Source organism: Suncus etruscus, chromosome 17 (assembly GCF_024139225.1).
Source record: "Suncus etruscus isolate mSunEtr1 chromosome 17, mSunEtr1.pri.cur, whole genome shotgun sequence".
Lineage (NCBI taxonomy): Eukaryota > Metazoa > Chordata > Mammalia > Eulipotyphla > Soricidae > Suncus > Suncus etruscus.
Window position 1 is genome coordinate 26,235,944 of NC_064864.1, and position 26,235 is coordinate 26,262,178.

At 35.1% G+C, this 26,235-nt stretch overlaps 1 protein-coding gene across 2 annotated transcripts in view; it reads left to right on the top strand.

Moving 5' to 3' along the window:
• Window positions 1-25,856, top strand: part of NRG3 (neuregulin 3) — a 1,117,732-nt gene extending 1,091,876 nt beyond the window's left edge. The window contains exons 7-9 of one of the 2 annotated variants that reach the window (XM_049790772.1): window positions 4,457-4,584; window positions 9,551-9,721; window positions 23,729-25,856. In XM_049790772.1, coding sequence (XP_049646729.1) covers window positions 4,457-4,584; window positions 9,551-9,721; window positions 23,729-24,236 — 807 coding nt within the window. In that variant the 3' untranslated portion in view covers window positions 24,237-25,856. The remainder of the gene's footprint in view (window positions 1-4,456; window positions 4,585-9,550; window positions 9,722-23,728) is intronic. The other variant, XM_049790773.1, reaches the window with a different exon arrangement.
• Window positions 25,857-26,235: the final 379 nt, after the last annotated feature.

Below are 26,235 nucleotides of genomic sequence, written 5' to 3' on the forward strand. Positions count from 1 at the left end.
TGCCCGAGATCAAAACTAGGTACTGCAATTGAAAAATAAGTGCCCTACCCATTGTACCTTCTCACTATACCTCCTAAAGTGCCCTACCCATGCCCTACCCATGTTTCTCAGATTTTCTATTAAGGCAATTCATTGGAAATATATGACTTATTTTAATAAATATACCTTGTGATCTTGATAATACTATAAGTTCTGCTTCTTGCTTGTAGTATATTATGAATATCAATTAAATCTAGTTTGAATAAAATGACATGCAGGTAAACTTTGTCTTCATTGATATTATTTATTTTCCTTACTGATATCCTCCCTAATCAAAGCCAATTAATCGTAAATGGAAGTTGAGTTCTTCAACAATATAAGTGGATTTCGGTGTTTATCCTTGCATTTCCATCAATTGTCTGTTGCCATATATACATTGATGCTTTATTGCTAGTATATAGAACAAATATTTTCTTTTTAGGAAATTGATTTTTTTATTTTTCATTAAATATTACAGTTTATTTATATATCATTGACTTATATTATTACATATTTCAGATGTACAGAATTATAACTCTACATATTATTACAGTGTATCTCCACAAAAGTCTGTTTTCCATCAATGGTTCAAACATAATAGAACAAGAAACTATTTTTCTTATTGTTCAGAAAATTCCAATAATTTGGGCTGTGAATCATGAAATGTATATGGGATGAGGCCAGAGTGATAGTGCAGAGGTAAGGCATTTACCTTGCATGCAGCTAACTCATGTTAGTTTGATCCCCATGTAGTCACAAAAACACCATTAGGATTGATACCTGAGTAGATAGCCAGGAGTGAACTGTAAGCACACTGAGTGTAGTTAAAAACCAAAAACACACACACAACCCAAATGTATATGAGGAAAAATAATTTTTGTCATTGGAATTAACCAGGCAACTACATATTGCTTATACATCACAATAAGATATATTTTCATCTTATTGTGTTATCTTAATTTTTACCTTTCAATCACATTTAATATTAATTAGACATTATTGACATCAATATTAAGTTTATTCTGTTTATTGAGGTTTGTTATTATTTTTACATGAACATCTTGTAGCTTGTATACAAGTGATTTTGCATGGAGTTCATTATCCCTTATCCTATGGTTTTGTAGTTAACCTTTATTTGTTGTTGTCAACAGCTAATGACTATATTTTTTGTTTTGAACTTTTTATACAACTTGTTTTAATTTGTGTCCTTTTCTTTCTTAGGAGATCAAGTCTTTTTTTTTTGGTGTTTTATTTTATGAATTTGTTGATATCATTAAATATGAATTTAATCAATAAGCCCATGCTCATGTGTTCTGGAATTTTGTAAATTCAGCTAGTCTTTTCTGTGGGAAGCTCTTGTTGGTTGCATTGGGGTAATGTTTGTACAGAAGATAAATTTTTCATATTCTTAACACCTCACAAGTAACATTAACCTAAATCCAATTTAATTCTTGTCTATGAGTTCCTATACATTTTACATTGTGGACTGAAAACCTATAAATTTACAGTTTGAAGTATGGACTGAAAGCCAAAGCTATCGATTTCAGTATCTTAAGTCCAACTTTACATTTGATTTTGTCATTATCTGTGATGATAAGGATTTGTATTCTTGCTTGTTTCAACTATCTACCTGGATAGCAAACCTTAAGCATCTAAGCAACTACCAAATTCAATGATTTTCCATAGTACAACCTCAAGGACTTAACTATTGAGCATATGATATACATATTTCATATGTGCATGAATCATAATTCAAATCCTTATTTGCAAGGACTTAGAATGCTTCCCCTTTTGTATTCTAATAAATATAATTGCTTAAAACATTCTTTAAGGTCTTTAGTTTTGTGGGTATTATTTATCAGGGAATGTAAATATTTAATTATTGGCCTCTAGTTCATACAATTTTCCCCCAGAATCATTCACAAAATTGGAAAGACACATACCTAAAATAAACTAGGTTGGGATTACACATAACACCACTCTAGAAAAGTATTCACGAAATATTTTGAGAAGAAAGTTTAAAACTATAGCAATAAAAATATTGACTCATACCTTCTGCAAAAATTATAGAGGACATGCTTTTGTTAAAAAAAAAATGGAAGTTATTGAATTAGAGGACTTAGTGAAAGGTGTGTATGTAGAGGACTGGAGGGAGAATGCCTGAAATCTACTGGTGAACTAAGTGCAAGAAGTTTTCTATAGGATTAAGAATATGGGATTTTTACGGAATAAGAATATGGGTTTCAATATGTGTTCAACAGAAACAAAAACACCAAAGCCATCTTGGAAGTCCCGATACCTGCACCGTTTATCCCAGACCACCACCACCCCAGATTTCCCAAACCTCCACCTTTTCTCAACCAGCAGCTCTGAGACCCATGTCCTCCTCCCTATTGAAATCAAATTCCCAAAACCCCATTCTCTCCCTGCAACCCATACCACCCCCAGGCCGCACTACCTCCTCTACTGAAAGCCACACAAGGAGGGTCATTCGTGTTCATCTCCCATCAATTGAGATACCTTTTTGGAGTGGCGGAAGGTTAAGAAACATCGGTCTCCCCCCTCTTCCCAGCATCCCTCCCTTCTAGCACCCCTCCCTTCTAGTCCCACCCCACCCCACCCCCGTGTTGATGGTTTCTGCTGCTCAATCCGCAGCAAGGTAAGTCAATCAGTAGACTGGAGTAATAGGTTAACCACTAGAGAAACAAATGGTTGGTTGTAGCTTAGTCTGAATGACCAAGTCTTAGGCTAGGAGCCAAGACTTTATTGAGCTGGTTGGTTGGTCATTTGAGTATTTATTAATGAGAAGCAGGTTGAGGATACCAGCCCAGAGTACTAGCTTCACTTGAACCCCTTTGCCATGACCTAAAAGGACACTTAAATTACAGGATGAGATCACTGGTATGTAGAGAAAGCAGGTCCAGGCCAGCTCTCTACCCTAACTGCACTGCTTCACTATTTGGGCAGAGTTCCTACCTTTTCTTTTTTTGTTCTTTCTTAAAATAGTCGGATTTTTATCTAGTTTAATAATTGTAACTAAAGCATATTTAAAGTGATTATTAATGTATTGCTTTTATTGTATTATTCTATATGCCAGGCTTTAATTTTCTAGATTTTTTCCAGAATTTCATTGAATCTCTGTCAAAATGTTCCTTTTTATTTAAAAATTCATTGGAGGGTAGGGAGGCAGTGTTAGGGCATTTGACTTTCAGGAAGGCAATCCCAGACTGACTAAGGTTCAATTTCTGGCATCCGACATTGTTACCTGAGCTTGCCAGGAGGGATTTCTGAGCGCAGATCCAGAAGTAACCTCTGAGGGCACTAGATGTGACCCCCTCAAAAAAAAGTTTCTTATATTTAATTCAGCATTTTATTTCTTTGGACCAACTTCTTCTGATAGTCTAATAAAGCATATTTTATACCTTCTGAAATTTTTCTGTTGCTTTTGAGTGTCATCTTATTTTTTTAATTTTACTTTTTTCAATTATTTTGGGTTATTTAATTCCAGGAAACATAACAACTTACACTAAAGAACATTGGGACTTTTACTTTTGTCCTATGTAATAATGATATTACCAAGTGCATCTATTACATCATTTACAATATTCTAGAACTTAACATTCATTTTGGAATATTTCTTAGAATTATTCTCTCTTCCTTAGTACCCATATGTTCTTATATGCTGTTTGGTTTTCTTGTTGGTATTTCAGAAAAAATGCACATTTAACAAACTTTTATTCAATGTATGTCTCTAATAAAGAGGTCATAAATAAGAATTGCTAGAAGATCATTTCATTGTGTTTTTAATCGTTATTATTCTTGGCTGTTGAAACTAACCACCTTTTCCATACGAACGTGGTTTCAACAGCCAGGATAATAGCGATCAAAAACACAATGAAACATATGTATATATCTATTTCTATTTTTTGTTTTTGTGCCACACCCAGTGATGCTCAGGGGTTTCTGAGCTATGCACTCAGAAATAGTGTTTGGCTTGGGAGACTATATGGGATGCTGGGGACTGAACCTAAATTTGTCCTGGATCAGCCATGTGCGAGGTAAACGCCTTACTCCTATTATTATTAGCATAATTAATATTTAAAATTTAATCTTCACGAATAAAACATACTGTGATTGTTTGGTTGGCTGTCAGTCACAGTGTTCAATGAATGCAGACTGAAATGAGAAGACTAATTCAAGATTCTAAAGTGAAGTAAGTACCCTTTCAAATGAACCTTAGCTAATCACAGAAAATATCGGCAGGATGCTGACTCACTGTGTAAGAAATGGGGTGCAAATGCTATTGATTTTGTTCTCTTGGTCAAGTTCCCAATGGAAAAGAAATTCTAGTAAATCTTTGATATCTGGTCATACTCTTACAGGCCCTCATCTCACAATGTATGCTTTTGCTCAACTCTGTGCATGTGATTTCCCACAGTATTCAAAAGCGGAAACTCATCCTGTGACTTCTTTGGAGAAGATGATGGAGTCAAGTTTTGCTGGCCCCCAGTCATTCCCAGATGACCCTTCTCCTGACAGAGGGAGCCAATCTGTCAAACACCACAGGTACAGGAAGCTCAACACGGTGGGAGTTGGTGTGTTCACATTATGTACAATGATAGATAATTCATTTCAAGAAATGACAAGATTCTTGGGAAAAAATGATTGGTTTTACTTATATTTCTCCCTGGTACAAGTGCTCAAGCAGACATTAACAGGACATTTAAATACATCATTAGGTAGGGCTGGAGCAGTGGCACAAGTGATAAGGTGTCTGCCTTGCCCACACTAGCCTAGGCTGAACCAGGATTTGATCCTCCAGGAGTCCCATATAGTCCCTCATGATTTCTCAGCGCATAGCCAGGAGTAACCCCTGAGCATCACCGGGGTGTGGCCCAAAAAACAATATATGTATATATTTATTTATCTATATATATTTATCTGTATATATATGTATATATATACTTTATTTATATATCATTAGGTAAAAATGCCACTACAAGAACTCTAAAGAACTATTAACAACACCCATCAAAGCTGCAGACACATACCAGTAATGGAAGCAATGATTACATTTAGGAAAATGATTAAAACTATGGTTTTTTCCAAGTTTGCCAATCTCTGCCTGCAAAGTCAAAGATAATAGCTGGCATGACAAGCTCCATAACTTCCAACATGGATCTCACACAAAGAGACTATAAACAAAGAAACCTGGCAAAATATGATGAGGTCTATCAGATCTCTTATAATTCACGAGGTGATGCTTTTTGAGAATCTGATGATAAAAATGGACTCTTTGGGGGGAAAAAAGTAGGAAGTAGAAATGCCATGACATTCTAAATCTGAACATATTCTCTATGTATTAGTTTGCAAATTGTGTTTTAAACTTTAGGAATCTAGAACTTCAGAAATTGAAAGCCAATGGCAGATTTGCTAGAATAGATAACCTGTTTGTGTAAATTCTTTTGCATATTTCCAGATTTCATTCAATTTGTTTTTTCTTTTTTTTGAGGGGGAGGGAGGGTAGGTCACACCTGATGATGTACAGTGGTTACTCCTGACTCTTCATTTAGGAATTACTCCTTAGAGTGCTCATGAGAATCTAACCTGGATTGGCTGTGTACAAGATGAGCACCCTACCATTGTACTGTCATGAAATGTTCCCAATGAGTTCAACTTTCTTTTCTCAGGACAGCATTTACAACTTTATAAGTTAAGAAAGCTTTAGAATTTTGGGGGGGAGGAGGGTTGGACAAAACAGTGATGCTCAGGGTTATTTCTGGTTATGTGCTCAGAAATCGTTCCTGGCTTGGGGGACCATATAGGACACTGGGGGATAGAAACGAGGTCTGTCCAGGGCCAGAATGTGTGAAGCAAACGCCCTACCACTTGCACCACTGCTCCAGCCCCAAAGGCTTACATTTTTAAGAAAGAAAAAAAGTGTAAAAAACGTTAATTTTAGCAATGAAAGATTAAAGTAGAACCTTGGTTTATTTTATCTAGGCCACACTTGGCAAACTATCATGCCATTAAGAAAATCTCTACCTATGAATTAGTACCCTGAAATATTTTTTGAAAAAACATTTAGTGTGAAATTTTAAGCTACTTTAGTGGTGATTTATTCTCATTTTACATAAGGAAAGTAGATACTATGGGTTTGCCAAGTGCTTTAAATATTAAATATTTACAACTCAGGACAATATATTTGACTATTACATAATAGCTTGAAATATAACTATATTTTTGACTTACATAAGTTGAAACATTTATAGATTTTTCTTTGTAAAAAGACCTTTTGAGATAATAGGAATCTGGATGATGTAAATAAGTTCAAAATTAACAATCATTAAAAGATGTTAATTTTCTTTAGACTTAATATCTTTCTCTACTAATAATGACATGATACTTTATGTCTTTAAGTAAAATAAATCAGTTTCTTATTACTTCAACACTGTTTTGAACTAATATAATTTTAAGTTTGTGATAAAAAAGAACTATAGACTCTAAGATATTTGAATTATAAATATTAAACACCTCCTCTTAACTTTCTTAAGCATCCTAAATATCATTCTTAAATATGTCTTCAACTGTTGTCTTTTAGGTGTGGATCTATTTAAAAGATTTTCTTCCTCTTTTTTTGGTTCAATGACTTTGTAATATCTATTGGCTTGCATTGTATACTGTTGAGATATATATAGGCAACGCTTGATTTATAAAGTGTTTTAGAACTTCTAAATTATAGTTTAATATCATAATTTTTATTTTGTAAAACATGCAGCTGACTTAACCATTTTCCTGATTGATAATATGGTCACTGATTTATAAGTCTTGCAAACTGCTCCAATACTTCTTGAATGTAACTGAATTAGAAAGCTTGACTACTTTATTGTTCAATGGTTACGCAACTTTTATTTTAGTGTGGGTGGCTAGTTTATAATGGTAGACTTTGTCTTTGTGACAGTTTGGGTAGTTTGGAAGAATTATTATTTGTATGTACAGAAAATTAGATTTCTTTAAATAACTTATTTATAAAAGAAAGTTATCAATTCGAAGCCATTTTCTTTTTTCTTCTTTCTTTTTCTTTATCTTTCTTTGTTTTCTTTCTTTTTCTTTCTATCCTTTTGTCTTTCTTTTTCTTCCTCTCCTTTCTTTCTTACATCCTTTCTCTTTATCATTCTTTGTCTTGCTTTCTTCTTCCTTCCTTTCTTTCTTTCTTTTCTTCTTTCTTTCTTTCTTTCTTTCTTTTTTTCTTTTTTTCTTTCTCTCTTCTTTCCCTCCTTCCTTTTTCTCATTTTTTTCTTTCTTTCTATACCCTTTTCTTGCTTTGTTCTTGTTTCTTCCTTCCTTCCTTTCTTTCTTCCTTCCTCCCTTCCTTTCTTCTTTCCTTCCTCCTTCCTTCCTTCCTTCCTTCCTTCCTTCCTTCCTTCCTTCCTTCCTTCCTTCCTTCCTTCCTTCCTTCCTTCCTTCCTTCCTTCCTTTCTTCCTCCCTCTTTCTATCTTTCATTCTCTTTCTTCTACTTCTTCATTCTTTTCTTTCTTGATTTGGGTTCATTCCTAACCCTCAAGGCTTATTCCTGGTTCTGCACTTAGGAAACAATCTTGATGGTGTTAAAAGAACCATATGTGGTACTTGGTATTAAATTTAGAACAAATCTGCATCATGTGTATTCAAGGCAATTGTCCTCCAAATAACATTGCTCCAACATGGAGCAATCTTTTACACTTCACACTTTTTTTTTTTTTATCTAATTGTTACTTCTCTTATGCCTTGCCCTATGGATTCAGCAGCAGACTTCTTTTTCTCCAGTTTGTGTTGATCCAATGTGAGATAATGGCAAGAAATGGGTAAGGCAGGAATAGTATGAAGGCCTATGTTACTTTGGTTTCTCTCTCTCTACAGGTTGCTTGGCTATATGCCTCTTTATAGAACCACAGTGCTGTTAGTGTTCTTTTTCTGACAACTCTATTTTTCTGTCCTAGTAACAGGTCTCTTCCTTTTCCCCTAAGATATGGTGTTATATTTAGCAGCATTCAGTCCTTTCTATCCTTTGCTGTGGTGGAACCTTATGTTTTAAATCCTCCCTCAGACATTGTGAGTAGTATAATCTTTCAATTTAAAGTAATATATTTCCCTCAAGAAACCAAGCTGATAAAAGCACATATCCACATAGATTGCTTGCTAATAACATGTGACACCAAATAACACACTCTGCAGTTATGCTTTGTACCAATCCTGTGTACCCATGAGCTACATAATTGCTACTGTGTGGTATTCATAAAAACTCAAAGATGCAAGGAGATTTGAGTGACACCATTTTTTAATAAAAGATTTATAGATAAAAATCCTTTGGGGATCTGATCTCTTTACCACTTGTTTGATTTATAAAATTTTTGCATTTTTCCATCATTCTTTCTGTGACTTACTGTTAGTTTTAGAGTTGAAAGAGAATGAAACACAAAATTCTTAGGTAACATTTTCTTAAATATGCAAAATTCTGATAGTCACATAAAGCTACATCTCTTGGAGTATCTATGTAGGAATAAAGTTCTCTTTAAAAGTACACATAAGGAAAGTAGATTTCAATAAGATGGAGGTAGCTATTGATATAAAAATGTGAATGAATAAAATTACAATTTTTATCAAGTCTACTTATTTTTGAAGGTCATCTATGTAGAGATACAGCATAAAAACCTCACCATTATCTTATCTTTTTTCCTATGCTAAAAAATTTTCTCTATTGCTTGAACTATAAGAAACTTTTATAGTAACGTTTTATGTTTCATATTAAATCACAATGACAAAAGCAAAAGCAAATTCACCTTATATATTTGTTAGATAACAAAACAATATAAATGGAAGAAAAACTCACATTTGTGTCTTTTGCCCTTAAATGCATAGTAAATTAATCTAAAAAGATCATCATTTAAATGTATGTGTTCAGCTAAAATATGTCATCAAATTATTATTTAAACATAGAAAAATTTGATTCCCAAAATATATGAATATTTGACAAGAAGAGCTGGGTATTTTAAATATTTTCTTGAGTATGTTGCCAATTAAAATTAGATTTTTCATTCCACTTCTAAAATACATGATGTTCTCCCTGTGAGTACCTTCAAGGGAAACTGGCCTTTTTCTTCTTCTCAAAGTCTAATAATAAGGCCATTTTACTTCTACAAGAAAGACAATTATTGTACTGTGTATAATATAAGTTTTAAGAATAAGGAACTTGAGAATGACTTAAGCCAGCTTATTTTGTTGGAAAGTAATAGCTTAGTCTCTTGTGTACCAAATGAGAAATTAAGCTTGAAAATTCAAGAATGTAATAAAAACTTTGCTTTATCTTAATGAATTTGACAGTTTCTGAGAACTTCCTAACAGAATAAAAGGATGGAGTCTGGCCTAAATCCTGGAAGATAATCTAGAGTGCAAATGGACTAACTGCAATCTTAAATAACCATCCTGGAGGTTACTGCAATGATCAATGTTCAGATACTATCCAATGATCAATGTTGATTTTCTCTCACCCAGCAGGAGTCTCTCTTGTTGCAGTCCGGGACAACGGAGTATTATGCTCCATAGAAATACTTTCAGAAGGACTCCCCCTTCACCAAGAAGTAGGTTGAGTGGAATTGTGGGACCAGCATATCAACAACTTGAGGAATCAAAGATTCCAGACCAGGATGCAATACCGTGTCAAGGGTAGGTCTTGAAAGCATTGAATTTAAGGAAGTTACATATATGTTAGATTTTCATGGATTGATTGTGCTCTGGATTTTATTTGCTGATTTCACTATAGTTTTTATATTTATGCTTATTCCCATCTCAACTTCAGAAATGATAGACTAGGCTAAAAGACGAGGGGCATAAGTAAAGGGAAATGTTTTTCTAAAAAGAAAGTAAGTATATAAAATTTATGTTATTATATAATTGCTGAAATAATAGAGGATTTTTTTAAACTATTGATTTGTAAAATAGTCATTTCTTTGGTGGATACTAGTTCTGCTTCATGCTTAGATTCGCAAAACTAACTAAATTCTCTAGTCAGTATGGTGGGTAATACACTAAAGAGTAACTTGTGCAAGTATGAGCTGCTTCATCTGTGCTTTCCTGAAAAAGTCTCGGCTAACGCTGATCGAACTTTATTTTGCTAAACTCATAAACTAAGTTGATTCATGGTGAAGTAATAGATAAAGCATCATGACAACACAATGTTTAGTTTTGTTTTGGTTTTTGTCTTGTTTTGTTTTGTTTTCTTGGTAGTAGAAAAAAGTGTGCCTTCTTCTGAGTTTATACAAACTCAGCAATTTATCATGCTTTTATCAGCTTCACTGAAACTGGTCAACCAAACATGACATCCCTTACTTAATATATTGGAGTTCAATTTTTATCTTTGGTTTTTATGATTTGGGTGAATTTGTGAAAGATTCCTAATCTGAGTTGAAATTTTCTCATTCAAAATTTCAACAATGTAATACTAGCTTTCCTGAGTATTGTTAATCAGATCATGAAAAAACTGATTATCTGTAATAAACTTACCTAATAATTCTTAAGCAGAGAAGTAATATGGAATGTAATTATTATCACTGGAACAATTATAGCACTACTATTAAATTTTCACAGCAAATTTCAGATATTTCAGGAATGCGTTCTCTCAGTCAAGCCAGATTGTCATTTTTTCTAGTAGTTATGTTTTCAGGTTAGCCCAACCAAGTTTATGACTGCGTTTCTTTAGATGGTTTACTCTAGACTGTGTCAGAATGAAGACATGAGTAAGATATATATTACAGTCTGACTTATCTTCTCTTTTATTCCTCTCTCCATATATATATATATATATATATATATTTGTAAATAAGTGCTCTGACAGAGATATTTTAGAAATAAAGAATCCTTGTGATTAGACTTTATTATCCTAAATCAATTTAAAGTGGACTGTAAACGTATTTGGTATAGATATGGGAAACAGCTGCAAATTCAACACAATAACTACTTTGTCAAAATGTAAAGTGTAAGTCAAGAAGCGATTTGCATTTTCTTTGCTTTATATCTGGAAATAGATTTAAGTTTAAATACTTAATAACATTTTAAAATTATCACTTCTTGTGAAAACCCAAATAATTTACATTTTTTGTAAATATATTCTTGGGGCAAATGAGAAGAATTGTGGTTAAGAAGGAGTGAGGTGAAGGCTGGAGCAGTAGTATAGTCGTTAAGGCACTTTCGTTGCACACAGCCAAAATAAATTCAATCTCTACCACCACATATGGTTTCTATATCCCTGCCAGGAACGTTTTTTGAGCACAGAGTCAGGAATGAACCCTGAACACTTACCACTTCATGTGGCCTCAAAATATAAGGTGTTTTTGAGAATGAAAAGAAAAAAAAAAACAAATTTGGATTTCTTGTGAGTATTTGAGCCAGAGCAATAGTACCATGAATAAGGCACTTGCCTTGCATATATCCCAAACTGAATTTGATCTCCAGTACTCCTTATGGTCTGCCAACCCTTGCCAAGAGTGATCCTGAAGAAGCAAGATTAAGCCCTTAGCACTACCAATTATAGCACCAAATTAAAAAAACACAATGTTGAAGATCTAGTGAAAAAAGAATTTTTAAACACCTTATGAGGAGTGATAAAAAGATAGAGAAACAGAAAGAGATAGCGACAGAGAAAGAGATCAACTCTAGCAAGCGCTTCCTTTTTCCTATTGGTACTTTTATTGCTTTAATTCCTTAGGTCCCAAATAGAAGAGTTCTCTGAGTCTATGCCAGGCATATACTTAAACTATACATTCTTTATGTAGGCATTATGTGCTCATATATTAGGTTTGCATTCAGATTTTAGGTACTTTTAAGATACTCAGATATTCCCATTGCATGTTAAGACACTGCTTATCTTTTACCCTCTTGTAGTTCAATCATCTTATATTCTTTTCAGCTAATTGGTCCAATATATTTATCCAGTGTGTCTATGTACCTAATGTTGATAAGTAGTGGTTCTAAGTATAAATTACTAGGTGTTCAGCACCATGAATCTCAGCGAGCAATCTCATTCTAGTTCTTGCAAACAGCTATTTCCTACTCCTGACTGATGTCTCTATGAAATGGGACTGGTACTAGAATTTTGCACCTAAACTATTGCTTCTAATCTGGCATTAGTTGGAGAGTGAGTGAATGAATCTGCAAGGATTATCAGCCATCTGCTGCTTGTTCATAAGCATATAAGGCTCTGGGTCAGAGAGATAGTACAGTGGGGCAGGTGCTTGCCTTGATTCACCCAGCTTCATTCTATGTCATCCCATATGGTCCCTAAAGCATGCCAGGAATAATTCCTGAATACATAACCAAGACTAATTCCTGAACATTGCCAGGTGTGGTACAACTTCCACACTCTAAAAAGCGTATGTGTGACCCTCTTAAGTTATAACTTCTCTCCTTGCCTGTAACTTAGACCTGCTTCCACCCAGGACCCACCATTGTAAAGAATGAGGAAAGAAGAAATGATCTGTTGGAAACATTTTTTCCTGATTGATAGATCAAAGTAGCTCAGAGATTTCAATTTATTTATGTCGGGCAATTGAAGTTAATATATAATTTTTCAGAAAAAAGATGGAATCATAAATAATTACCATATTTAAATAGAAGAGATCCAAATTATACAAAATACCTTTATCACTTAACTAACAACAGCACATCACTTAAACAATTCATCAGAATATTACAGTTGAACCCACATAGAATAGTAGTTTAAATAGTCTTTTTAGTAGTAGTTTTTTTAACTACATTCTTAACTATACTAGGAGAGAAATATGAACATAATTAAATTTACTGACTTGTAAATGGAATCTCTAATTAGCTCCAGAGAGAAATGCAAATTTCTTCACTTTTAAAATTTTACCATTCATTTTAATGTCGTCCACACGGGGAGCTGATTCTTGATTTATCCTAGGGAAACACAAACTCCTTTTCCTGATCACCATACTATTATTAACTAATATAACTAATTGTTTTAGTTGTTGAACTTCAATAGCATCCTTTGGCTCACATAATGATGAAGGGACTTGTAATTTGAGAGAGAATTCAGAGTAAGAGCAGTACAAATTAGTATGTTTTAAATGATGAATGACAGACTTTAGATAAAAATCTTGAAGTCCTTGGCTTTCAAACTGATAGAAAACTCTAAATTCTTCTACTTCAGGACCATGCCTAGACTTTAGCATGTTTTTCTTTTTTATAGATATTGAAAAAGATTGCAAGTTTATTCCTACTTATATGGAAATGACCCAAGAAAAATGAAAGGAATGTGCTCCTGTCAAAATTATCAACATTATCAACTATGAAGGGATTGCCTTGTTTGACTAGCCCAATGAACAGTTTTCAAACTTCAGTTGAATCAGCATCAATAGGAGGGAGCTTTTAAGACAAAATGCCCAATTACTTCCTGGATCATTATGTCAAAGGGCCTGAGAATCTGTAGTGCTGACAGAATAATATTGGTGCTCTAAATACAACATGTTGTTTAGCTTAATTATGTTCTTATTTTTTAAATAAAATTTTTGTTTAATTACCAGTTAAAAAATTGTTCATTGATTGAGTTGCAATCATACAATATTCAACACTCTTGCACATTTTCTACTACCAATGTCCCCAGTTTCCTTCCAATCTTCCTTCCTGTCCTCTTCTCTGCTTGCCTTTATGGCTGAAATATTCTCTCTCTCTCTCTCTCTCTCTCTCTCTCTCTCTCTCTCTCTCTCTCTCTCTCTCTCTCTTTCTTCTTTTTTCCCCTTTTAGACACTGTGATTTGCTATATTGCTACTGAAAGGGTATCACTTTATGAGAATCACATTTTGAGAAACCACATTTTGAGAAAAACAAGTTTTGTCAAACTTTTTTATCATTTTTATAGATATTGCTTTATTATTTTATAATAATCATTTTTATCTTGACCAAGGTAATTACATATTTTTCACAGTAATATTTTAGATACATATTAACATTGAATCAGGGGAATTCTCACCACCAAAGTTGTCCTCTCTCCTCCCCCATTCCCCTCCCATACCCCCCTCCCTTGCCCACCGGGCTGCTAGTATAAGTGGTCCCCTCTGTGTCTAGCTTGCTGTAGGTTGGGTATCGATTCTGATGTCATTGGCTTTGGAGTTGGTGTTTAAGTCCGATCATTTTTATTCCTACTTAGTGATCATACAACTGTTTGGTCTTGGTACCCTCCATTATTTCCCCCTCAATTTGAGAGGTGGAAAAAGATGGTTCAAGTTATGTGGTTCTGTTTGAAGAGAAGAAAAGAAATAAAATGCGGTAAATATCAAAGAGGCCAAAAATGGGCGAAGTCCTTCTAGAGGCTCTAAACATCGGTTTGAGAGAAGAAAGGGAAAAAGGAAGAGCAACACCACAACAATACAAAAAGAAAAATCAAACAAAAAATTGAATTAGCACTACAGCAAAAAGACAAGAACTACATCATAACTACATTCCTGAAATAAAAACAAAACAGAGCACAATAACTAAATGTAAACAACAATAACAAAACCAAAAAATTATTTTGTGCTGCTTCTTTTTTTTTTTCGCAAAGGCACAGTAAATATTGGGGAAATTAGAAAGGGAATTCCCTTTGCCTAAGAGATACAGGATTTCTCCACCCTTGAAGTATACTGTCATGGGAATAACTAAAGACTCCTTGCATGTTCATTTACTCTACCCTAGGTCCTTTTGTGGTGTATGGAAGATTTCTGCTTCGTCATGGGTGATAAAATCAAACCTCTGTATCTAGAGATCTTGGTATCTGCACAGGTCAAAGAATGAAGCCTATGATGAAGTCTTTATTTACGGTTCTAGAAGTTCTATTCCTTCACTGTCATTTTAAAAAGTCTTCTGTAGTTGGTGGTTTTGGTTATTGTGCTGATCCTAGGATGAAGCCTGGGGTAGAGTTGTTGGTTAAGTTTCCAGAAGACACGTTCAGTTGCAGTTGTCTCAGTCAAACCTCTCGAATTAGAGATCTTGGTTGTTGTACCTATAATAGGCCAAAACTGAGACTAGGGCTTTTTTATTGGTCCCAGAATATGTTCTGCCTTGTCATAGTTGTCACTGTCAGTCTTCTGTAGATAGTGATCTTGGCTTTTGCAAAGATCAAAAGATGACAAGTCTTCTGATTTTATCTTATCATTAGATATTGAGGTAAGACAAACTGCTCTTAGATCAAGTTGTTACCATTTCTTTATTGTCAGGATATCATATCAAAACTGGTGCATATTGGTGCCAGAGAAGTATTAAGAATGTCCCAGAGGAAGTTTGGTTCCTGGAGCTGTTGTGGAGAACTGTTTTTGTTCTGTGTCTGGGATCTAGTGTTAAAGGCTGGAATGTTGCTGTCTAATCACCTGGAGTCTAAATTGGTCCACATGACATATGTTCAAGGTGGGAGGTGCCCTGTATTATAAAAATGTGTGAGTTCTTATCCCTAGTAGATAAGAGCTTGTTTCTATACATAAAACTTTCCCCCTTTCTTAGTATGACTTTGCAGGAAGAAATGTTGCTACATTATATTGCTGGTGCAATTGGGTGGGAAGAGAAGAAAACAGAAACAAGACAAAAATAAAAATATATATACTCACATATATAAAGAAAAAGTTTTTAAAATGAGTTAAAAAGTAATTAAGGGAACAGAGTGATGCAGGAAACTACCTTACATTTGGGGAAAAGCAGATTGAGGAAGTAGTATATAGGTTTTAAACTTATTAAGGAAATATCAGTTTCCTCATTTTCTCTTTAGATTTTCTTTTCGGGTGTGGGAACCAGGGCACATTTTCATTTCACACCCTGGTCTTCTTGAGATTGAGAAAAGATTTGCGGCAGAGAGGTCTCTGGTAGAGTTCTTGCACTGGGGATCCTTTTGGGACTGAGTCCGGTATCAAACAACAGTCCACATTAGGGAGAGGTGAGAAGGAGGTCCACACAGCATGAGTCAGCAGGGGTGTTGGTTGTAGTTTCTTGCAGGGTATAAGGTGTGGGTCTGAGATGGTCCCTTCACTTGGGTGCTGGGTAATTGCTTATTGCAGTAGGAGGTCGGTCTTGATGCCTAATGGATAAAGAACTGAGAGTAAAGAGTTTTAATAAAGTAAGATATCAGGTTGGGGTTGAGGGCTGAAGGGACAGTCAGATTTCTGAAGGTGCAGAGAGGAGATAGTATATAGGAGGGGCTATGTATATTATAGGTATGGGTTGTTTACAATTTAGGTTTGGCTCTCATGGAGGAGTCCTCTCTCTATGTGCTCATCCCACATAAAAACATACAATAGTTAGTTTGGGTATAGCTTAAGAAAAAGAGGAGGGGAGAGCAAGAAATAAGATGAGAACAGAAAAATCGGTAAATATAGAACAAGTAAGGTAAAGAAACTAATAAATCAACTAAGAGAGATTGGGTGGGTGTGTCGAAGTTGGGAGGTTTGCTCAATTTCTAGGGATTTTGTTAGAGATTGAGTTGGGCCTTCCTAAATGAGGGTTTCAGAATTAGGTGATGACTGAGCAATTTTGGATACACAAAGGTTTTGCATCTCCAGTACTAATCAATATTTTCGTGAGGCCTATTTATATAGGTGGTTACCCTATGTAGTATTGTCCACCACATTTATGTATTGAATTATCTTTCCTAAAAAGGAAGTAACAGTGTGTTTTTTATTTGACAGTGGATTGAGTTGATGATAATGAGGAAGAAAAGGTAGAAGAAGAAAAAGGAGAAAAAAAGACGTACTTAGAAGAGAGAAAAAAAAGAAAGGGAATGTTAGTTTGCCTAAACATGTCTATGAGTAGGTCTTACAATATAAGTCAGTGGGTCACATTTGACTGCTTCAGTGGTCTGGCTGGTCACATGCTTCAGGTCCTAATAGAGGGCATAACCTAGAGAAATAGGATATGTTAAAGTGTTTTATCAGGACATTTTCATAATGCAAACTGCATATGCTATCTAGTATGACTGAGCACCGAGATGTCGACTTAGGTTGTCCACCCTTTGTATCCAAGAACCACAGTGGACAGAAAAGCTGAGAGGTTATTTTAAATATAGTAATATTAAAACATTAAAACATATTGTTATGAAACACTTCTGCTGGAATCACTGACTTCCCACCATATTCATTACCTGTAAATCTAAATAAGATCCCTAAAACATTATTATAGTCCTTTATAGTAAAAGGCTGATTACATACCTGTTCTCTTTATGCTGTTGTTTCTGCTGTTGCTGGTTTCTTTATAGAATAATGTGTAGTTGAGGCTTTAGTTGTTCCGCTTCTACTTGTTTTGGGCACTACTCTCCAGTAAATGTTGACAATTACAGTATTTGGAAATTCTACCCTGTTAAACCTTTGTATTTGTTCATGGATTATTACATGTATATGGTGTATATTCTAGATACTTCAGAATAGTGCTATATTCTGTGTTTATCTTTTATCTTCTGGCTTACTTCATTTAACATAATATTTTGTAGATCCATCCACGTTGTTGCAAGATCTATGATTGTATCATTTCTAACTGCTATCTAGTATTCCATTGTGTATAAATACCACATCTTTATGATCCAATCATCTGTTGTTGGATATCGAGGTTGGTTCCAAATCTTGGCTATTGTACTGAGTGCTGTGATAAATAGTGAAGTGCACACATACTTTCGGATGAATGTTCTTCCGACTTGGGGATATACATACCCAGGAAAACAATTGCTGGGTTATATGGCAGTTCAATTCTGAGTTTAATGAGCACTCTCCAGACTGTTTTCCATAGGTTGGACCTGGGGGCATTCCCACCAGCTAGGATGAGAGATCTTTTCAAACCGCATCCCCGCCAACAGAGATTGTTCTCTTTATTTTTGATGGGAGTCATCCTAACTGGTGTAAGGTGCTACATCATTGGTGTCTTGATTTGGATATTCCTAGTGATGAGTGAAGGTGAGCATGTTTTCATGTGTCTGTTGGCCATATTTTGGTCTTCCTCGAAGAAGTGTCTATTCATTTCTTATCCCCATTTTTCTATGGCTTTTTTAGATTTGGGGGGACTCAGCTTTCTTTGTGCTTTGTATATTCTGGATATCAGCCCTTTTTCTGAGGTGTTGAGTGCAAAAACACTTTCCCATTCTGTTAACTGCCTTCTAGTATTAAGTAGGGTTTCTTTCGCCATGCAGAAACGTTTTAGTTTGATGTAGTCCCATTTGTTTAGTTTTGATGCTAACATTCTTGCCATTGGCGTTCTATCCTCAAAGATTTTTTAGTATATAGGTCTTCGAGTGTTCTGCTTATTTTTTCCTCAATAAACTTTATAGATTCAGGTCTGATTTCAAGGTCTTTGATCCCTTGGAGTTGACTTTTGTATAAGGAGTGAGGTATGGATCAATTTCTTACAGGTGGTTTCCCAGTTTTACAAACACCATTAGTTAAAAAGACTTTCTTTGTTCCATTTCAAATTCTTGGCTCTTTTGTCAAATATTAGTTGACTATATCTGGGGGTTTATCTCTGGGAATTCTAACACACTGGTCTGAGGCTCTGTCTTTGTTCCAGTAACATGTCTTTTGATCACTATGGCCTTATAATACAGCTTCAGGTTAGGTAAAGAGATGCCACCCAGCTTTTTATTGTCAGTATGTGTTTAGCTATCCTGGGTTTTTTGTGGTTCCAGATGAATTTTATTGTTGATTGTTCTAAATCTTTAAAAAATGATGTCTAAATTTTGATAGGGATTGCATTAAATCTATATAGAAGTTTAGGTAAGATAATCATTTTGACTATGATCATTCTACCTACCCATGAACATGAAATGTTTTTCCATTTCCTTAGGTCCTCTTCAGTTTTTTTCTGGAGTGTTTTGAAGTTTTTATGGTATAGGTCCTTTACTTCCCTTGTACAATTCATTCCTAGGTACTTGATATTTTTGATACTATTTCAAATGGGATTGTCTCCTTAATCTCTTTCTCCTCTACTTCATTATTTGTGTAGAGGAATGTTACTGCCATTTGTGTATTGACTTTGTAGCCGGCCACTTTGCTGTATTGGTTAGTTGTTTCTAGGAGTTTTACTGTGGACTCTTTAGGGTTTTCGATGTATATCATCACATCATGTGCAAAAAGGGATAGTTTGAGTTTCTCTTTCCCTATTTGGATTATTTTGATTTCCTTCAATTGTCTGATTGCTATTGCTAGGACTTCTAAGACTATATTGAATAAGAGTGGGGAGAGTGGACAGCCTTACCTAGTTCCTGACCTTAGTGGAAATGCTTTCAGTTTTCACCATTAAGGAAAGTGTTGGCTGTGGGCTTTTCATAGATGCCTGTAACTATCTTGAGGAAGGTTCCTTCCAGTCCTATTTTGCTGAGTGTTTTCATCATGAATGGGTATTGGATTTTCTCAAACACTTTCTCTTCATCATTTGATATAATCATGTGATTTTTGTATTTATTATTGTTTATGTGGTGTATGATGTTGATTTATTTGCATATGTTGAACCATCAGTGCATCCCTGGGATGAAACCCACCTGGTCATGTTGTATAATCTTTTTGATGTAGTGCTAATATTCGGTTTGCTAATATTTTTGTTGAGGATTTTTGCATCTATGTTCATTAGTGAGATTGGCCAGTAGTTTTCTTTCTTGGCAGAATCTTTGCCATCTTTGGGAATGAGTGTGGTATTAGCTTCATAAAAGGAATTGGGGAGGATTTCTGTCTTTTCAATAGTTTTGAAAGCCTGTGGATCAGTGGTAGTAATTCTTCTCGAAATGTTTAATAAAATTCACTTGTAAAACCATCTAAACCTGGACATTGATTTTGGGGGAGTTTCTTATTTACTGATTTAATTTCCTCAGAAGTGATTTGTGCTTAGGCTTTCTATATCCTCCTTTTCCATCCCTGGAAGATGATATTTTTCCAAGAATCTGTCGATTTCTTCTGAATTCTCTAGCCTACATGACTGTAGTTTTTCATAGTAAGACCTCGATCCGTTGGATTTCTTGGGGTTCTATTGTAATCTCTCCCCTTTCATTTATGATCCTACTTATTTGGGTGATTTCCCTTTTTGTTTGGGATGAGTCTTGCCAGTGGTTTGTCTGTTTTGTTTATTCTTTCAAAAAACCTGGTCTCATTGTTTTCTTAGTTTCTTTATTGTTTATTTTTGCACTCGTTTTATTTCTTGTCTTCTGGTTGTGTTTGGGTTTCATTGCTGCTGTTCTTCCAGCTCCTTAAGGTGTCCCTTTAAACTGTTGATTTCTTTCATTTTCCTCTTTCCTGACAGAGGCCTGTATTGCTATGAGTTATTCTTTTGCTGCTTTTGCTGTGTCCCAGAGATTTTGACAAGTTGTTTCCATTATGATTTGTCTCAAGGAATCTTTTTATTTCTTCCTTGAGTTCTTCTTTGATCCAGCTGTTGTTGAGCTGCATGGTGTTTAATCTCCAGCTGTTGGATTTTCACCATTACTTCTTTTTACAGTCAATTTTGACCTCTATTGCATAGTGATCTGATAGGGTGCTTCTAATGATTCTTATATTTATGATTTTATACAAATTAGATATATATCCTAAGGCATGGTCTGAACTGGAGAAGGTTCCAGGTGGACTTGAGAAGAATGTGTATTTTGCTTTCTGTGAGTGGAGGGCCCTATATAAGAAATATTAGCAATATTAGCAATAGTTCTTCTAATTTCTCATTTAGGGCTCTTATTTCTTTTCTAGTTTTCTGTCTGGTGGATCTGTCCTTTAGTGATAGTGGAGTATTGAGTTCACCAACTAGTATCATATTTCCTTTCATGTGTTTCTCCAAGTTTGAAAGCAAGTGCCTTACATATTTTACTGGCTCTGCATTTTGTGCATAGATGAGAACCAGAGTTAGTATTTCTTGATATAGTGTTCCGCTGATCAGTAAGTAGTGACCTTCTTTGTCTCTGATCACTTTCTTGAGGTTGAATGCAATTTGTTCTGATATAAGAATGGCTGTCCCTGCTTTTTTCTGTTTTCCTTGGCTGAATAATTGATTTTCATCCTTTTTATTCTAAGCCTGTGCCTGTCCTGTACTTGTAGGTGTGTTTCTTGTATGCAGCAGAAATTTGGTTTATGTTTTCTAATCCAATTCTCTACTATATGTCTTTTTTGGGAGAGTTTAGTCCATTGATATTTAAGGAGATTATTGACAGAGGGGGCTGTTGTGCAGTTGTATTGTGTAGGATGGTTGTTTTTACAATTGGGGGTTTGGATTGTGTAATTCATCTCTGAGTAGGTCATTTAGAATCAGTTTTGTTTGCGCAAATAATGCAAATGTGTTTTTATTAGAGAATGATTTTAGTCTTCCCTCCCATATGAATGAGATTTTTGCTGGGTAGTGGACTCTATATTGGAAATTTCTTTCATTCATAACATATTCAGATTAAATCTGTTATTCCACTGTCTTTATGCTTGAATTTTTTCAAATGGATATCTGGCTTGATTCTTATGCTCCTTACTTTGTACTTGAGGTTTTTTTCTCCCTTATTGCTTTAAGGAATGCATCTTTCTCTTTGTTATATTATTTTTTTGTTGTTGTTTTGTTTTTGTTTTTTTTTTGCTATTTGTATTACTAATATGTCTTGGTGTTGGTTTATTAGGGTCTATTTTATTAGGGACTCATTTCATCTCCTGAATTTCCACCGATGCCTCTTTCCAGAGGCTGGAAAAGTTCCGCTATTATTTCCCTGACTACATGTTCTTCTCCTTTCCCGATTTTCTCCCCATCTGGTATACCTACAATTCTTATATTATTTATTTTGTCTTTATTCATTAAATACTGAACTTTTTCTTCCAGTGCTTTACCTTTTATTTTCTATTGGCTTCTTTGTCGTTTTTGTTTGCAGTTTTTCTTTGAGTTCTTCTAAGCGATTCTCCAACTGTATGATTCCGCTATTATGGCTTTCTAAAGCACTTTTTATTTCCTTTAATTCCATTTGTATGGAATCTCTCATGTTCTGTAACAGTTCTTCTTTGAGTTGGTTGGTTTGTCTATGGATTTCTTGTACTCGCTGACTAGTGATTTTTTTCAGTTCTTTTACAATGGCTTGCATTTCTTTTGCCATCGCTGCTTTTAGGTCTTCATCTATTGGGCCTGTGTGTTTTGATGGACTTGGAAACTTGCTAGAATTTCTCTCCATATCCCTAGTTAATAGTATCTTCTTTAGTTTACTCATATTTCTTTACATTTAATGGTTTGGCTTGGACTGCAGTGCTTTCAGATTTCAGCCCTCTTTTGCCCCCTGTGGAGTGGGGCTGGGTCCCTTCTCAAGAGTGCGGCTGTAGGTGGGTATGCTGGCTGAGGTTGCTGAGCTTTGGTCCTTCCCATGTCCTCCAGTTAAGCCTGGGTCAATCGCACTTCCCTCTCTTCCTGACAGCCAGTGCAGTTCAGCTCCTAGAAACAATGGTGGAGGGCCCATTTGTGCCTAGATCACTCGCCCTTCCCCCAGCACCTGAGATCCAGCGCCGCTCAGTTCTGAGACCCAGCTGGTTGCCTGCTCCCTTTCCCGAGCACCTGAGAGCCAGTGCTGCTCAGTTCTGAGAAGTGGCAGTTTGCCTGCTCCCTTCCCCCAGACCTTAGCAATTTTAAAAATTTTAAGATCAGCTTTCAGCTCTGCTCAAGTATCAGTATTGAAATTCTTGTAGCAACTCTAGAAAGTGAGAACTAATTTTTATGCCAGGCACTTCACTGCAATTATTCTTTACATGTATAAGTTTTATTTCGTTTGCATCATAATGTAAGACAAGAGGGATTCATTATATTACATGAAGGGTAGATACATTTAAATTGTTTAAATCGTAATGTTTTATTTAACATTTAAATTAAAATGAATAACTTGAAAATAGCTCTAGTTCCCAAATCACATATCTACAAATCTATAATATATCTACCTCATTTTTTTTGGCATTGCAAGAAGGCTGGAAAATTCATTATCTCTGAATAGGCAAGAATGGGACTAATATTCACATGATCTAAAATGACACAATAACATTCTTTATAAGCATAAATCTTGCCATGTACTACTTCACTTGGCTCTAGAAATCACGTAAGGGAAACTACAGTAGCTCTAAATAATCTCTATACTTCCTGTTTCCATCCTTAGTTTGAGAATTTGATAAGAAGGCAACTCTTAGAGAACAGAGCACTAATAGTATTTGAATTTGATTCCCTTAAAACCAGAGTGAAGGAGAAAAAAAGAATTTATCTCCCATTTGCTTCTAATTAGGGTGGCCACAACAAATCTACTGGATAAAACCAAGGCTTCGAGGTTGGTCACTTTGTTGTAGTGGAGTAATGCCATAAATGGTTTCCTGTTTGTCACTATGGAAAGGCCACACTTACCTGCTCAATCCACATTTACTTTGTATTCTAGGATAGAGGTCAGGAAGACATTATCCCACCTGCCTATACAGCTGTGGTGTGTTGAAAGATCCCTGGATTTAAAGTAAGAAGACCTGGGTTTGAGTCTCAGTCTGTCACTTATTTTTGTGTGACCTTGGGCAAGTCACTTTACCTATATGAGCTTCAATTAACTTATCTGTTTAACTGGGAACATATCCGTCTCATGGGGTTGCTGTGAGAAATCAGTGAGATGGTGCATGTGAAAAGTGCGTTGTGGACTGGATATTGATCGAAAGAAGCACAGCAGAAAATAGATTGTAAGACTCTTGTTTGTTTGTTTTTTAGGTACTCATCCAGTGGATTAAAATCTCAACAAAATGCATCTATAAATATGCAACTGCCTTCAAGAGAGACAAACTCTTATTTTAATAGCTTGGATCAAAAAGACCTAGTGGGCTATTCATCCACAAGGGCCAGTTCTGTGCCCATTATTCCTTCAGTGGGTCTAGAAGAAACCTGCATGCAAATGCCAGGGATTTCAGAAGTCAAAAGCATCAAATGGTGCAAAAACTCCTATTCTGCTGATATTGTCAACGTGAGTATTCCAGTCAGCGATTGTCTAATAGCAGAACAACAGGAAGTGAAAATATTGCTAGAAACTGTCCAGGAGCAAATCCGAATTCTGACTGATGCCAGGCGGTCAGAAGACTACGAACTGGCCAGCGCAGAAACCGAGGACAGTGCAAGCGAAAACACAGCCTTTCTCCCCATGAGTCCCATGGCCAAATCAGAACGAGAGGCACAATTTGTCTTAAGAAACGAACTACAAAGAGACTCCACAATGATTAAGTGACTTGAGATGTAGGAATCGGTGCATCTAATGATTTGCTGAACAGGAAAGAGAGGAAATTAAATACAAATTATTTATATGCATTAATTTAAGAGCATCTACTTAGAAGAAACCAAATAGTTTATCGCCCTCATTATCATAGTGTTTTTTAACAAAATATTTTTTTACAGGGAAAGAAATGTTTCCTGAGGGAGAAAGCTAACAACAAAAGCTTTCAGGTAAAATTCTGAATAAAATGTCAGAGTTCCAACATCAACTTTTTGGCTCTATGAAGATGTGGGTAATTCTGACCTTCAAACCCACAGCACACATCCTTATTTAAAAAGAAAAGAAAAGGAAAAAAAACAGTAATTATCCAATTTCTAACAGATGAGCTGTATACTGATGGTGAAAGAGTCACTGAGCAAACAGTCCCCACCCTTTTGGCTTGTCAAACCCAACTCCTAAAATTCTGTTAACTCAACAGCCTCATTAAAGGCTGTGCCATGTCAACAAATGTAGTGTTTTCAGTTGTTTTTGTTTTTGTTTTTTTAAAGATGGCATACAGATTCTGGGAAGAGAAAAACAGGAGATCGAGAAAGTACTAAGGCATAATCTTAGCTAGTTTAGTGTGTCCTCTTCCTCTAAAATTGAAGGCACAGAATCTCAGAGGGAGGTATGATTTTTTTTCTTCCAAAAAACGGGACAAAGAATGACAATGTTGTGTCACTAGAATATTGCTAATAGAAAAAATTTTTAAATCGGAGGCTCTGAAGGAGCATTCTTCCGTTGGTGTGTGCCTGTGGTGCATGTGTGCGAGTTTGTACGTATGTGTGTATGTGTGTTGCGTTTGTGTGTAGGCTAGCTCACTAGAGCACTGCTATGCTGTATGCATTTGTTCCCTGTAAGTATGTGAGTGCATGTGTGTGTGTGTGTGTATTAAGCTTGCTAAAATTTGTTCTGAAACATCAGGGACTCTAATATTCAGAAAAAAAATTCCCTCGTAGACCCGTTCACTTTAACTTTTTTCTTTTAATTGTCAAGTTCAGTTATTGAATTCTAATATGAAGGTAATTTGCATGGTGGGGTTCTGTGAAACCCTTGACAAAGTGTAGACCATTTTCTGATGTGAACACTTTTGAGAGGAACAATTATTGACCCATTAATGACATTGGTATCACATGGCAAGTTGAGGATATGTGTTTATTTTAAATCATGCAGACTTAAATTCTTTTCAAGAGCCAGTTTTCGAATCGATGATTACCATTTGCTTTCTCATCATTCACGTTATTATTTTATAACAAGTCTATTATGTGTGGACCAGAACATTGGCTTCTGAGGTTAATATAAAAAATGTAAATTGTTGAAATCACAAAGACCACACTATGCAGTTCACAGGAAGCTCCAAAACAACCGTAAATTGTGTTGTATGCTCATTTGGAATAAAGCAATATTTTTACCACTGCGAAGGTGAACTGAAACTACTCCTGAATATTTGTCTGTTTTATTTACCCTTATTTTCATGGGACATTCAAGAAATTAGTGTACACATAGCCAGTCTTTTCTCAATTATTGGTGGTGTTGAGTTGTTATGTTTACACTGTTTTAAATAAAAAGGCACAGTATTTCAACGTAGTAAAAGAATTTTTTTTTATTGCAGCTTAGAAAAACTTGGTTAAAATTTTCTTGCAAAAGGTCTTATTTTATTGAAAGGTAACATAATTATTTCTGAATCAACATTAGCTAATTGGGTTGTTTCTGTTGAGTTTACACTGCAAATACTTGTTTAAAACATATTTTATATCAATACATATATTACCATATAAGAGGAAGAAAGAACACTATTCTTTCAAATGTTGAAGACATCTTGGTACATACAGATTTTGTATCTAAGAAAACATTTCTGGTTCAATGATATTTCTGTATTTTAAATATTGTTAGAATTTTAAAGGTCATTTTAATTTATTGTCTGGGTCATTTTAATTCACAGATATATGAAAATTTTTATAAAATATGTATCCAA